This window comes from Lithobates pipiens, unplaced genomic scaffold (genome assembly GCF_037356315.1).
Source record: "Lithobates pipiens isolate NorthernLeopardFrog02 unplaced genomic scaffold, aLitPip1_a1.2 Scaffold_27, whole genome shotgun sequence".
Taxonomy (NCBI): Eukaryota; Metazoa; Chordata; class Amphibia; order Anura; family Ranidae; genus Lithobates; species Lithobates pipiens.
In genome coordinates, this window is record NW_027507788.1 from 132,971,697 (window position 1) to 132,986,392 (window position 14,696).

At 42.0% G+C, this 14,696-nt stretch overlaps 1 protein-coding gene across 7 annotated transcripts in view; it reads right to left on the bottom strand.

Moving 5' to 3' along the window:
* Positions 1 to 14,696, bottom strand: part of LOC143934134 (serine/threonine-protein kinase BRSK2-like) — a 480,076-nt gene that overhangs the window by 97,533 nt on the left and 367,847 nt on the right. For all 7 annotated transcript variants that reach the window (XM_077457486.1, XM_077457484.1, XM_077457485.1 and 4 more), the window contains one exon: positions 8,649 to 8,789. In XM_077457486.1, coding sequence (XP_077313612.1) covers positions 8,649 to 8,789 — 141 coding nt within the window. The remainder of the gene's footprint in view (positions 1 to 8,648; positions 8,790 to 14,696) is intronic.

Genomic DNA, 14,696 nt, shown 5'->3' on the forward strand with positions numbered 1-14,696 from the left:
AGTGGGCAGTATGCACAGCAGAGGAGTGTAGAGGGTATGATATTGGGCACTATGTATGAGAGAAGAGTGTGGAGGGTATGACAGTGAGCAATATGTACAAGAGTGTGAAGGGTATGACAGTGAGCACTATGTACAGGAGAGAAGTGTGGAGAGTAGGACAGTAAGCAGTAATTACAGGAGAGGAGTGTGGAGGGAGGGTATGACTGTGGGCACTATGTATAGGAGAAGAGTATGGAGGTTATCACAGTGGGCACTATGTATAGGAGAAGAGTATGGAGGGTATGACAGTGAGTAGTATGTATAGGAGAGGAGTGTGGAGGGTGTGACAGTGGGCACTATGTATAGGAGAGAAGTGTTGGAGGTATGACAGTGGGCACTATGTATAGGAGAGGAGTATGGAGGGTATGACAGTGTGTAGTATGTACAGGAGAGGAATGTGGAGGGTATGATGGTGGGCACTATGTATAGGAGAGGAGTGTGGAGAGTACAACAGTGGGCACTATGTACAGGAGAGAAGTGTATGACAGCGGGCACTATGTACAGGAGAGGAGTGTGTAGGATATGACAGCGGGCGTTATGTATAGGAGAGAAGTGTGGAGGGAATGACAGTGAGCAGTATGTACTGGAGAGAAGTGTGGAGAGTATGACAGTGGACACTATGTATAGGAGAGGAGTGTGGAGGGTATGACAGTGGGCACTATATATAGGAGAGGAGTGTGGAGGTTATGACAGTGAGTAGTATGTACAGGAGAGGAGTATGGAGGGTATGACGGTGGGCACTATGTATAGGAGAGGAGTGTGGAGGGTACGACAGTGGGCACTATGTACAGAGAGAAGTGTATGGCAGAGGGCACTATGTACAGGAGAGGAGTGTGTAGGATATGACAGCAGGCATTATGTACAGGAGAGAAGTGTGGAGAGTATGACAGTGGGCACTATGTTTAGGAGAGGATGATGAAGTAATCTGGGAAGGAAAAATGTAAAGGTTTGTGGAAGGATGTTTAGGGACTGTATAGTGGTTAAGTGGGCCATACATGGGTTGAAATTACACCAATTATTCAGAGACCAGCCATAGTCGATCTATGTATGGGCTAGCTGGTTTTACACAAGTCAACCTATTAACTGACTTGAGTACAACTAGCCTGTCAGGTTTTCCCCAAAACAATCAGTGCTGCCAGCTATAGATAGCAACACTAATCATTGTATTCACTGGCAAAACATCATAACACTGCGGGAGTGATTGCCCCATTCACATGTCAGCAGGTGAGAGGGTGTGTGGGGACAGGCTGGGGAGAGATACTAGTCAGTCCCTTGGTAGGCACTGGTTATTATCAGAGCCAGATACACACAGGTTACATACGCCACGATCATTAGAGCGAGAGCAATAATTCTAGCACTAGACCTCCTCTGTAACTCTAAACATGTAATCTGTAAAAAAAAATGTTAAGCATCATTTAGTACACAACAAGAAATTGTGCTAACTTTAGTGTTTTTTTCCAAAAAAAAGTTTGAAAAATTGCTGTGCAAATATCGTGTAACATAAAAAATTGCAAAGACCACCATTTTATTCCATAGGGTGTCTGCTAAAACAATATATAATGCTTGGGGGTTCTGAGTAATTTTCTAGCATAAAAAAATTATGATTTTTACATGTAGGAGAGAAGTCTCAGAATGGGCCTGGGTGGCAAGGGGTTAATTATCATAAGTAATATACAAATTATTATTATAAGCCCTGTGAGTTCATCCTCTCAGTCTGCTGTAGAGTGTTCCAGCTTGTATTTAAACTGGCCGCTCTGTATGTAGCTTCTGACAGGCTGCACAAGCAGCCCTGTATCTCCGGAACCATAGATAAGAGCAGCCCCATATTTTAACCAGTGCTGGAGTGGGTCTTTAGCTACCTAGCCCCCCCCCCCCCCAAATGTGGGGTCTCTGTGACTCCTGATCGCCGAGCTACAATCCTCAAAGTCAATCTTTTTTTTTTTATATATATATATATTTTTTTTTTTGGGCAAACTGGCCTATCTTGAGAAAGGGGCCTGGAGCTGCAGCTCCAATAGCCCCTATGTTAATCCGGCCCTGCTCCAGACCTAAACCCAATTGAGCATCTTTGGGACATCCTCAAATGGAAGATAGAGGAGCACAAGATCTCTAACATCCACCAGCTCTGTGATGTTGTCATGGAGGAGTGGAAGAGGACTCCAGTGGCAACCTGTGAAGCTCTGGTAATCTCTATGCCCCAGAGGCTTGAGGCAGTGCTGGAAAATAAATGGTGGCCACACAAAATATTGACACTTTGGGCCCAATTTGGATATTTTCACCTAGGGGTGTACTCACTTTTGTTGCCGGCGGTTTAAACATTAATTGCTGTGTGTTGAGTTATTTTGCATTAGAAAAGTGTAATTTCTTCAGTGTTGGCACATGAAAAGATATAATAAAATATTTACAAAAATGTGAGGAGTGTACTCACGTTTGTGAGATACTGTATGGCCAGTAGGTGTGTTACTGGTCTGATCACCAGGTGGCAACAGAGGCAAAATGACTAAGAAAATAAATGGATTGGTGATCTGTAATATATTACATTTCTGGTTTTGAGTTTAAAGCGGTTGTATACTCGTAAAAAAAAACAAAAAACAGTTCTTTATGAAATACCTTAGAACAGAGTGTCAGCATCACATCCCAGTCACCAACGAGGGAGCTGACGTCACTCACATGCATGTGCATGGGAGTCCACCTTTCCGGCAAGGTCCGGCAGTATCTACCAGACCTTCAGAATGCATGTGCCGCTGACGTCCGCGGCTGCATGCAAGGTAAATATCTCCTAAACCATACAGGCTTAGGAGATATTAATTTTATCTTCAGGTAAGCCTTATTATATGCTTATCCGTAGGTAAAGATGTGCTAAAGGGGTATACTACCACCCTATACTAAATAAAAGTACTTTAAGTGGAACTCCGCTCGTATTTGCACATCAAACATACTATAAGGCAGAGGTCTACCCAGACACTGGAAGCACTGTGATCATATGGGTGCTCATAGCCATGTATATTGTTCCTGTCTGCTGTCTTAGAACATTTGTGAAAAGATTCTGCAACTGGCTATTGAACTTAAAGGTCCTGCAATCAGGTTGGATCCCTTAACGGTTTAACCCATGTACTTTTTAAACTAATTTATAAAAAGCTCAGATTTTCTGTACATTTGATAAATCACTTCCTGACAGAAGCAAGATGTGTAATTTCGAGGAATGGGGAAAAATCTGATTCTTACAGATGAAGCAATAGTCAAGCAGAACAAACAATATGTTTTCATCAGGCAGGGGTCAACCAGTCTACTAAAAACCTTATCCCTACTTACTCTTTCAAAAAACCTTGATATCAGAATCTGTTCTGGAACTAGATGTAGATGCAGAGTGCAATACTTTGTACACCACTGTAGTATTGTGAATTTTGCCTAGTCCTTAAGCTGGCCATACACTGATGGAAACTCTGCCGGTTCAGCAGAAACGCTGTCCCTGATTAATTGAAGTTGATCGATTGATCACCTTCAGTCAAAGGGACGTGCTGGTAAACTTTTCTCAATCCATGGCTACAGCTGCTGATCAGTGTATTCTGATAGTGGAGGGTCCCGCTTACAGAATACATTTGCACTAAGGGGCATATTTACAAAGCATTGAACTTGAATTTGACTAAACATTCGCTGGTGGTGAATAAATCATTATCATTTAAAACACATGGATCAAAATAATCATCTGTATTGAAAGTATGGTGAATGTCTGATTGACTGATTTATAGAGCATATATGCCCCTAAGCCAGTGCTTCTCAAATAGTGGGGTGCGCCCCCCAGGGGGGGCGCAAGGCTCCGTAAAAGGGGGCTCGTTTGACCTCGGCAAATACTGTCATATTGGATGTCTAGATCGGATCATCCGACTCACTCACAAGTGGCGTCACACACGGCGTTGGTTGCCTAGCAACTCTACGGCTGGAGAGAGGGGCCAGCGTGGCGCGGACACTGGAGATTGTCCCAGCGCAGCCCCAGTAGCAGCCCGACGCGGAGGACCACGTGACCGTCAATGCACGTGACACATGCAGAGGACCCGATTGGATAGACATGATGCTCTATCCTGATTGGCCAAACCCGCCCGTGTGACTTTTAGACCCGGAAATCGGTCCTCTGTACAGAAAAACGCCTAAAAGAAAGGAGTTGAAGACACATAAAAGCGGACACCGCCGATTCAGCCAAAAAAGGTCAGTGTTCTGATGAAAAGGCTTTTATTATGCTTTGAAACACGTCAACACGACCTGTAGGTCAGCTCAAATTATTTTATATATTTTTGTTTTGCAGGTTTAAGTTTTTTTTTATATTGTGCTCCGGTAAATCCTGTGCTCCTTTAAATCTTTTCTGCTACAGTTAATAAAGCAATTTTTTCTTGTAAATTGATCCACATTTCTTTCTTTTTTTATTCTCATATACGTTAATAATAAGAATACAGTGTTATGTAGAGGTGTACTTATAACAATTTTATAGACAAATTATATTTACAGTCGCGCGGGGGGCGCAAAATGTTTTCTTCTTCCTAGGGGGTGGGCATGACAGAAAATAATTGAGAAACACTGCCCTAAGCATAGAGCAATAGCACTAAAAAAGCAATGGCTACCAAAATTACTAATATTAAAATGTTTAAACTATGTAAACCCTGACAATAAACTTCTGTTATTAGCTCCCTTATGGTCTCTTAAATATACCATCGGAAGCATTCTGTTATATCTGTTTGACACAAATAAGTGTGCCAAAAATGTGTTGATCTGGTCAGAAATTCAGAGCCCTTCTGTGTCCTCTGCACACTGCCTGTGTTATCTCATGGGCTAGCCCTCCTAGTTCTTATCATGGACTGCATAATGATTAGCCTCTATATTGTAGAGATCTGTAAGTGGGAGTGGTGGGAGTAGCACTGTGCTGTTTCTTCGGGCTGGCAGGAGCCTATTGAGGACTGATTGACTCCTGCTATGGGCTCAGGCAGCTGTCTTTGGGAGGACGGCATATCTTTATTGATACTGAAATCCCACAAGGCTTGAGCCCCCATCTTGACATAGAATTATAAAAATAATGTGTGTGCCTGCAGGGTGGGAGTAAGATAGGGACAGAGTCCCCACTGGTTAGGAAGAAAGTAGTAGTAGCATTAGCGAGAGGTACCTGTTGAGAAGGGGAAAGAGTAGGTTTCCCCTTACAGAGTGTCTACTCTATCAGCTGCCTGAAACTGTTTCCCACTGGCAGCCAGATATCTACAACGTACAGCAGCAATTCTCAACTAGGGTTCCTTCAAAGGTTGCTAAGGGTTCCTTCAGCATTGGACAATTATGACAATTTATGCCTCTCAGATCCCACTGACACCATTGATCTTTTTAACTATCTGTAAAGGGGTAATTCTTCCCAATGACAACAAGTGTAAGGACCATTCTTCCCACTGACCATCACACTGATGTATCATGAGATGTAGATTTATAATTTTTAGCAGGGGTTCCCCGAGACCGGAGAACTATTTCAAGGGTTCCTCTGTGTTGAAAAGGTTGAGAAAGGCTGACATACAAGGACATCTGGGGAAGTCCTCTGGCATTAAGTGGAATTTAGCTGTATAATATATTACTATTGAAAAGGACCTTGTGAATAAAATGTGGCCTCTTCTGCCTGAAGTACATGACCTGCAACATATGTGGTGCCTTTAATGCAAATTGTCTTCATTCTGTAAGCAGTCAATTTCCACAATATAAAAATAAATTAAATATCCATGTGTGTTTGCTCTATTTTCTGGTACACTGGTTAGGCCCCGTCTACATATGTATTGCAGCCATATCTTGCATTTTTTCCCCCCTGAGAAATATATTAAATAGAAACTCTTCTTACTACCTATTTCCTTATTTTTAATGAAGCGGAGAAGAGTTCAATATCCCTTTGAATGTTCTCTGGTGTCTGAACCAAAGCAAGATTTTTCTGTGCCTTGACATCTTAAATGTGGATTTTCATCCAAGCTACTAGTGGCACCAGCATCTGAGCCTTCATTTATTCTAAGTATTCACCTAGAGAATGTATGATGCAGTATCTGATTAACTTTGCACACTAGTGGATTCTCCTGAAGACTTTTTAAATAGGGCCGGTAATAGATAACAGTAGCCAGACTTAAAATCCACGCTTGAGCCATCACATTTATTAAAGGAGTGGGAGAAGATCTTTACACTAGGGTGAATGCCCAATAGGGGACTGATCCCAGTCCCGCTTTATAGAATGCAGAGAGCAAATGTTTAGATTTTGCTGATAAATCATCTATACCATGATAACTATAGTGGTAGCTGACCTCATTCACTCACGCAAAACAGCCACTTATGCAGAACAAGTATGCGCTAAAGTGTACGCATGGCCTAATTTTTTTTTACATTTTGGATAGAGTGTGAAATGGTTAGGATCTGGTTTTATTGTGGTCTCTGTCCCTGATGGTAAGATTCAGGCTCACAATATGTCCCAGTAGCATACAATATAGGTATACAGGCATACCCCACTTTTAAGTACATGTAAGCCGTCTCCTGAAGAGCACGTGCTATATGTTTTGAAATGTAAGTTGCAGCTAAACTGCAGTTTGGTTTTGGTATAATTATTCAAAATTTTGACCTAAGCATCAGTCTGACTGGACTATAGGGTGTTCATCCTGGCCACCGGGGGCACTGTCTCTTCTGGCAGGCATGGAGTCTGGTTGGGTGCTTTAAGGTTACTTTCTCTCAGAGCCCACCTAGTGGGATTGTCACTCTTGCTGTGCTTTCTGGGAGAGGGTACTTAAGATGCGGATGTCATGTGGTTCGGGGTTCCGGTCCAGAAGTATGTTCTGACTCAATGGTCCTGGTCCCCCTGACCAGCCACCAGGAAGGCTATGGCCTGGGGTGCGGATCCACCTGACTTTATGTCTCGGGGCTGGCTATCCCGAGGCAAGGAAACTAAAGAAAGGATTCCGAGGTGGTCCGGTGCCGTCTCCGGTCGTGGAGAGGCCCAGCAACTTCATAGCTATCCAGGGGAGGACTCTTCAGAAGAAGGCCACGTACGTGTTGGCTTCTTAGCAAGAGCCTGGTGAGGCTGAGGGACCTAAGTGAATCCAATCTTGTGGGTATCGCCAAACCATCTGAAAGATCCAGGTATTACACAAGTGTTCTACAAGTTCTAGTTTCCTACATGTTCTACATGTTCTACAACAACGTCTGTGGCAGAGATTTATTTCTACATGTTCTACAACAACATCCGTGGCAGAGACTTGTTCCTGATTTAAGCACCTTGTTGGTTGCTAGGCCTTGTGAGAGAGGGACTATCCAACTTGAGTGAGCATCCAGTTGTGAATGGCTAGTCTCTGGATTTAGTCAAAGTAAGCAAGTCCTTTATTATTGACTTTGACACTAAGAGTACCTGAACTTTTCCTCCTAACCCTCTGATCCTATTTTAAGAGACTGCTCGTTAACTACGTTTTTGCAAACAAAAATCCCTTTATGCGGATCTGTCGTCAGTCTCTAAAGTTTCTGGGCCATCTACCACAGGAAACCCCTAGATGCAAATCAAGGTGAAGAAGGTAACGGTAAGCCCAATCAAACCAGCAGCTCCTTCGGGAATTAGTGCTACACACACAATGGGGTTTATTTACTAAAGCTGGAAAGTGCAAAATCAGGCTCACTTCTCCATATAAATCAGCTTCCATGTTTTATTACCAAAGCTTAATTGAACAAGCTGGGGTTAGAAGTTGATTGGTTTCTATGTAGATGTGAGCATTATTTTTAACTTTCCAGCTTTAGTAAATAAACCCTATTGTGTACTTAAATTGAAGTACAGGCATACCCCACTTTTAAGTGAAGTCTGAGCAAAATTTGAATTCCTGATTCCAGGTCAGTAACTCAGGAAATATTGAAACAATTAGATGAAAGCCAGGCAACTAGCATTTTTGAAGGCGAAATAAGCAATGGCAACCTCCTTCTTTTGCTCGACACAGGTTTTCTTTAAGAGCCTGTTAACACCACTGTTCTGCGGTAACTGCAGTGCCATTCATTTGTATTACCAACCCAAAGCACCTTCACAGTGCATCTGAATTGCAGAAAACTATGACACTGTAACACACTACTGTGCATTCCAGTGTGGTGCTATACAAAGAAATGCAGCGAGTGCCATTTTAGGTCTATTGTCGTACACTACATTAGGCTGCTGATTTAAATTAATGGGCTGCCTTAACGTAGTGCAGATTAATGCATGTTAACATGTATGCCTTAAATGAACCCCCAAAAGACTTTTTCCCTTGTGTGCATTGACTCTATAATAATATAATTAGAATAATTAATCATAATTCAAAAAACAAGACCAGTTCCTATATCCTCTGGCCCATTTTTTGCAATATATTGTTCATACAGCATCACAAGTCTACTTTCATTCTGTCATTGTCTTTTTTACGCCTCAGCTTGACTTGATGTTGACTATTTGTTTCAGATGCTTGTTTCCTTATAACTCTGACAAAACTCTTTTCCTTCCTCCTTTTATCCCTCAGCTTATATTCCTGGGCTATGAAAGTGAATGCCAGTAACCTTTGGCAAGCGTTGTGCACGTCAATTCGCATAGTAAAGCAAAAATTCTGACTTACCATATGGAGTAGCTGTGACAGAAATCTAAAGCAGATATGATTTGTCTAAAGAATTTTCGAGCCTCCTTTGGAGTTAGTCGCCCCTTTTTAACCAGGTAGTCAAAAAGCTCTCCACCGGATACATGTTCAAGCACCAAGTATCTGAAAGAACAATGGGGGGAAAAAAATTGAATTTATAGGGCTGAAATGAGAACTCTTTATTTTGTATTTTTCATTCATAAACTTCATTTTTTCAAACAAATTCGAAAATGTACAGTACATTATTTAATTCATGAAAGGCCCCTAAAATGATTTAACTGCTTAAGGCAAAGGGCCCATTGAATACAAGATGGAAGTATCAGGATTGCCGGATATATGATGAACTCTAAAATTTCAGTGAAAATAAATTACTTTTTAGTGGATACAAATACAATATAGCCTTCAAATTTTCCAGGAAATAGAAAAGATTAAAAAGATACCAAATAGATTTAGCAAAATATTGTGGGCTTGTGAAACAGTAAAAAAAAAAGTTATGATACCCGAAACTGTAAATAGGGAACACATTGAAAACCTATATAGCTCATCATTTTAAAGTTAAACCTAATATTATCATTATATCTCTGGTATGCATGGGGATGCCTAATATGTATCACACAATATGAATTTAAATATATAAGCATATGCAAGCATGTGCTTGTATGTACACTGGGAATAGGAGGTTTCATTTTTTAATATTTAAAAAAAATCATAATATATTCTAAATTAAATGTATATTTTTTTGCCCAAATGTATTGCTGAGGGATGTGCAATTCTGCCTGGGTTCAGTTTGCAAACAGTTTTACCCAGCTTGCTCAAAGTTTGAGGTGTACAAACTTTGCGGTGAACTCAGTTGAAGTCTATGGGAGCTGAATTTTGTTATTCAGCTCTGAGCATTTGTAGAACTAGCTATTGTCAAACCAAAAGCTATGTGAAGACAGACGCTGCCATGGGGGACATGTACCAATAGTATAAAATATTGAAAACAGAATAAACAGTATCTCTACCTATACAGAATTTTCAGCCCTCCCCTGAGAGTTCCAACACTGACAATATGACTGCTGTGAACCCATCCTTTTATACAAAGGGACTGGGTTATCTATCCCTTTAAATTATTGGCTCTTCTAACTCAGCTAACTGGAAGCAAAGGCTATACACTGCATTATGGATTGTTCATTATTTCTGGTGCCAAACCTGCAAACTTTACAAATCCAGGGTAGCAGGTAACCCAAACTCAAAATCCTCCCCTGCTTCCAGGAAATGCTGATCAGGGAGACAATGAACACTATGCTGGACCTACCTAGAACAGTCTGGGCCTATGCAGGAGTCCTGGAACAATTGGGATGGAAGGTTGGGAAAGATCACACTACATGTCAACATGTACAAGTTTCCAGCCTTTTACTGCTGCACAATAGTTAGTAATGGCAGTATAAGAGTTAAAGTTTAACGCTAGTCAAACAGCTGAGATATAGGTTTTGCAATTCACACCACTACACATTGAATAGCCAGGAGAGCACCATCAATTTGTCAATTAATGTTAAAGACCAACTCTAACCAACTCGAAACAAAAGCGTCATCACTCCTCCTGTAAGCAATGTTGGACTATGCGGAGGAATGCAACCTTAATGGTTCACACAGTGTGCTGCTATGCAGAGGTTTACAAGAGGCAGATATCAAGTGTAGCTGGTATTTGGCAGGAAAAGGAGAAACATGTGACTTTTGTGTGTTTCCTTGCCAGCTCTTTTTTCTCCCCGTGGCTGGCTGTGCAGGGTGGCTGCATGTGCACTCCTGTGCCCATTCTTCCCTTTCCTTCTGGTTCTGCAGATCGAGAGCCTGTGAGGGTTAAGGAGGCTTGCTAATGCAGTTGCTCCTCCTCTCCTTCCTGGAAGTTGCAACTGCAAAGGACACTGGGAAATTTAGTCCAGAAGGAGAGCTGCACTGTGAATGGGAATAGGGCAGTGAATTACAACAGTCAAGGACACTTTGTAATAGGAGGCGAGTTGAGCAAGTTTTTTCCTGGGCTTTTGAGAACTTCCTCTTGCTGCTGGGGACTGGAGCTGCACACATCAGGGTGCTGCATGACTCTAAAACAGACGGTAATAAGTGCACCACCACACAGTTTGGACCCCACCGTTAACCGGCCTAAGTAGCAAGTCAGGTGCCATATACAGAAGTTACCTAACAGGGGTACCCCTTTTCAGAAAAACATACATATATATCCCTACGTACTCTTAAGGGGATATAATAAAACTGTTAGTGATTTATTTCAGAGGAGATACTGTGAGACTGCTCCTTGCTGTTTATGCTGTTCATTCATTTATACAGTTCAATGTTTACACTGCCCTTTACTAGTGCTGCTGATAATAGATTGTGCTAAGTACCACTGTGCTCTGGATTAACTGCGCTATTATAGCCTGCTGTTCATGTCAGTTAGTTCATTGCATTCAAGAGAATTTATTTGCTTGTTTATCACTTTTAACATTCCATTTATTTTGCCTTGCAGTAGTATACGTACTTTACTCACAATAAGGTAGTCTGGTGTCTATTTGCATATGCTAATACATTGGTGATAGTATACTAAGTCTGGTCATAAATTATACAATTTTTTTTTAGATTTACCAAAACCATATAATATTAGGTCAAACCTAAACACTTTCAATTTGTATGCAATCAGGCAAGCATTTGCACTACATGGTTGAAGGTAAATCTAAGTGAAATTGAATAAGAAAATTGTATAATGTATGGCCAGCTTAAACACATAAACTCATACAGGTGTCTTGCCCAGGGTCAAGGAAGATTTCCATATGACATCCGCAGTGGCCCACCAGTAGTTACAGATTAGGCCTTGGGTTCATGGTGTGAGCAGAATTCCATACAGTTGTGTATCGCCTGTTACAGGCAGACATCATTGTGATTCCCCGCCTATATCTCTTTACCTGACCTCTTGATATCCAACCATTGTGAGTGGAGCCCAAGAGGAACAGATTCTTTCCCATTATCTTTTTAAAAGGAACTGTGAGCCAACACTGCATTGTGACTTGGTTTATAGGGGTTCCATACCTTCTTCCCCCCTGCCATCCCCACCTTGAGGGGATCTTGTGACATTCAGTGCCCATCCTGATATTTGGCAAACTTTCTGTACCCTTTCCCCTTGGCTGCAAGCTTGACCAGGGGTAGGGAAGACTGTCACATCGTAAAGCTTCAGTAACAGTTACAGACTAGGTCCAAGGCCCATGGTGTGAGCAGAAGTCCACACTGTTTGTGTACAGCCTGGTCCAGGCTGACACCATCGTGGTTCCCTGCAACTCCACCTAGTCTGGCCTCTTACTGTATAACTGCATGTCTACTTGCCTTATGATATATCTACAGACCATGTGAGTGTATCTGAGGAATGTGTGCTTTTAAGTGACAACGTTGTCTCTTTTATTTCCGTGTAGTCTGTGTTTTTGATATAATTTATGTTACTATTTCATACATTAAAGTTATTTACAGAGGGTGAGGCTGCGGCTGATTTATTCCCTTCCTCCCAATAGAACTCCTTTGGGGTCCTCCCCAACCTTTTGTGCCTACCAGTATCGTCAGTGTTTTAGGAGTTGAATGGAATAGCACCACTAATCATATCGGTGGGACAGAACCCCCGATTTGTGGATTCAGTATTGTATCACATCTCAGGATTTTTTCATGTGCTTTTTATGACTGTTTTACGTCTCACTATCTAACCGGGTGTGTTAGAGAGGACAGAGCAGATCATAGATTTGTGGTAGAACAGGAAGCCCATCACAGCAAACAGCTCCTCTGAGGGTAAATGCGAAACAAGTCAACAATTAAGTACTTATACTAGCTATGTTTTAAAAAAAATATCCTGAATGGCAATTGCACACTACCCTAGCCTGGAAATGTCTCTGCAAGCAGTGTATGGTTCACAATATAAGAGAAGGTTATCGCTGCATACGAATTACCTTTATTAAAGTGATTTGGTTAATGAGTGGGGTAGCTTTAAGATCAGGTGTTAAAGGAAACCTGTGCAGAGAAATATAGACACTACCACCATGCACCTATCCTGCTGAAAAATCATATTATTTGTCTGTTTTGCCAATCTAAAGCAATTCAGTCTCTCTCTTAAAGAAGTTGTAAACTCTCACAGTTTTTTTTACCTTAATGCATTCTATGCATTATGGTGAAAAGCCTTTTGTGCTGCAGCAGCCCCCCAGAGCCCCCGTTTTACTTTCCTGATACCGATCGATCCAGCGACGGGGACAAGCACTTCAGCTCCAGCCCCTGTCTCAGGTCCTTATTGGTTAAATTGATAGCAGCAGGAGCAGGTGGGTTCCACTGCTGTTAATCAAATCCAGTGACACAAGACCCAAGGGTGTGGGCCGAGTCCTGCTGTCTGTGTCAATGTACGCAGCAGCAGGACACTGAGCACACCGGCACGAGTGCCCCCATGGAAAACATCTCTCCTTTGGAACACTTGAGAAGAGGAGGAGCCAGGAGCACCATCAGGGGACCCCAGAAAAGGAGAATTGGGGACACTCGGTGCAAAAACCTTGCATAGAGCAGGTAAGTATAACATGTTTGTTATTTAAAAAAACAAAGCTTTACAATCACTTTAAGTCAGTGCTCCTGCTATCAGTGTGGAAATAGATAATTTTCTCTGACTCCACAGGCTTCATACATGTTCTAGGTTATTGGCTTAAAAAGTACTGTCAGTACTATGTGCTAAGTCGGAATGATCAAGTCAGTAAGTGGTAACCTCAATACTTCTCTTGGTACAGGTTCCCTTTACGTGAATCAATGCTTTGCTCAGGGCTGGTAGTGATCTGTCATCGCCTGTGTCCGGTGGACACAGCGGGTGACAGATCGCGCCAGACTGCCACCCGGGAGGTGCATGTGAGGAACATTCTAGGAAGGAAGTCCTGTGATGTCCTCCCAGAACAATAGGGCTTAAATATGGTTAAATTACAGTATTTGGTGTTATTGAACAGTATGATTTTCACAGGCAGCATTAGCAACACCATATTTTGTAATTGATTTTTTTACTTTCAATTGTCTTAAACACAACAGCAGCACCCTAATCTGATCGTTTCTCAACTTGAAAAGAAAACAAACTTTTTAATGTGTTTTGGCTGCAATCATTTTGTATCCAAGTTGAACAGTAGACGTGGCAGCCTCAACCAGTCTAAAAGCTAAGGAAAAGTTTAGACAGAGTGCACAAAAACACCTCAATACCACAACCCAACCTTCCCCAAACCTCCATATTCCCAATTAATCCCAAGACATAGACTGTGTTTGGTAGAAATTGGCTAGCATCAGGACAGTACATGAACGGTTGAATAGGCAGCAAATGGAAAGGATAGCCCTTTTTAATCGCCTTTTTACATTTGTTGCCAATAGCACTGTTGTGCTCTGCAGCTTCTGCTTGCAGCATATAAGTCACGGTAAAAGTATTATTTGGTACCAAATGCACGAGGAAACACATGATTCTGTACCACAGAGCAGCACCTCCATAAGACAAGTTGGCAGTAAAAGGTCCGCATTCCTCCTCCTCATTCCCCTTTTCCCCATACCCACTCCCCTCCACAAAATTCTCCTGATGCATCTGCCAGAACATCCAATGCAAGAAGGGAAGTCTCACAAGGCGTTTCAAAAATATAGAATATGCCATGTCAAGCAGGAAAGAGGGTCATGAGGGCCACACTGAGACGGGCCAAACTAAATCTTGAATCTCTGCAGAATTACCTGACGCTGACAACAAAGTCACCCTATATCCCCTCCTCCTCACTGTCATCATCCTTTGACACTTCTGAATCAGAAGACCCCCCTCTTGCACCCCAGAACATAAACAATATCCCAGGTTGCCATGCTGCTACTATTACTAGCATGTGCAACCTCTCCTGACCTATTCGGGATCTCCAGCACTGTAAAGGTACCACACAATATTGCAGGGGGAAAAGCTTTGCCCATAGACTGCACAATGCATACGGTAGTAGCAAACAGAGGGCACACATCAATAGTCGCCTATTAAGAGATTGC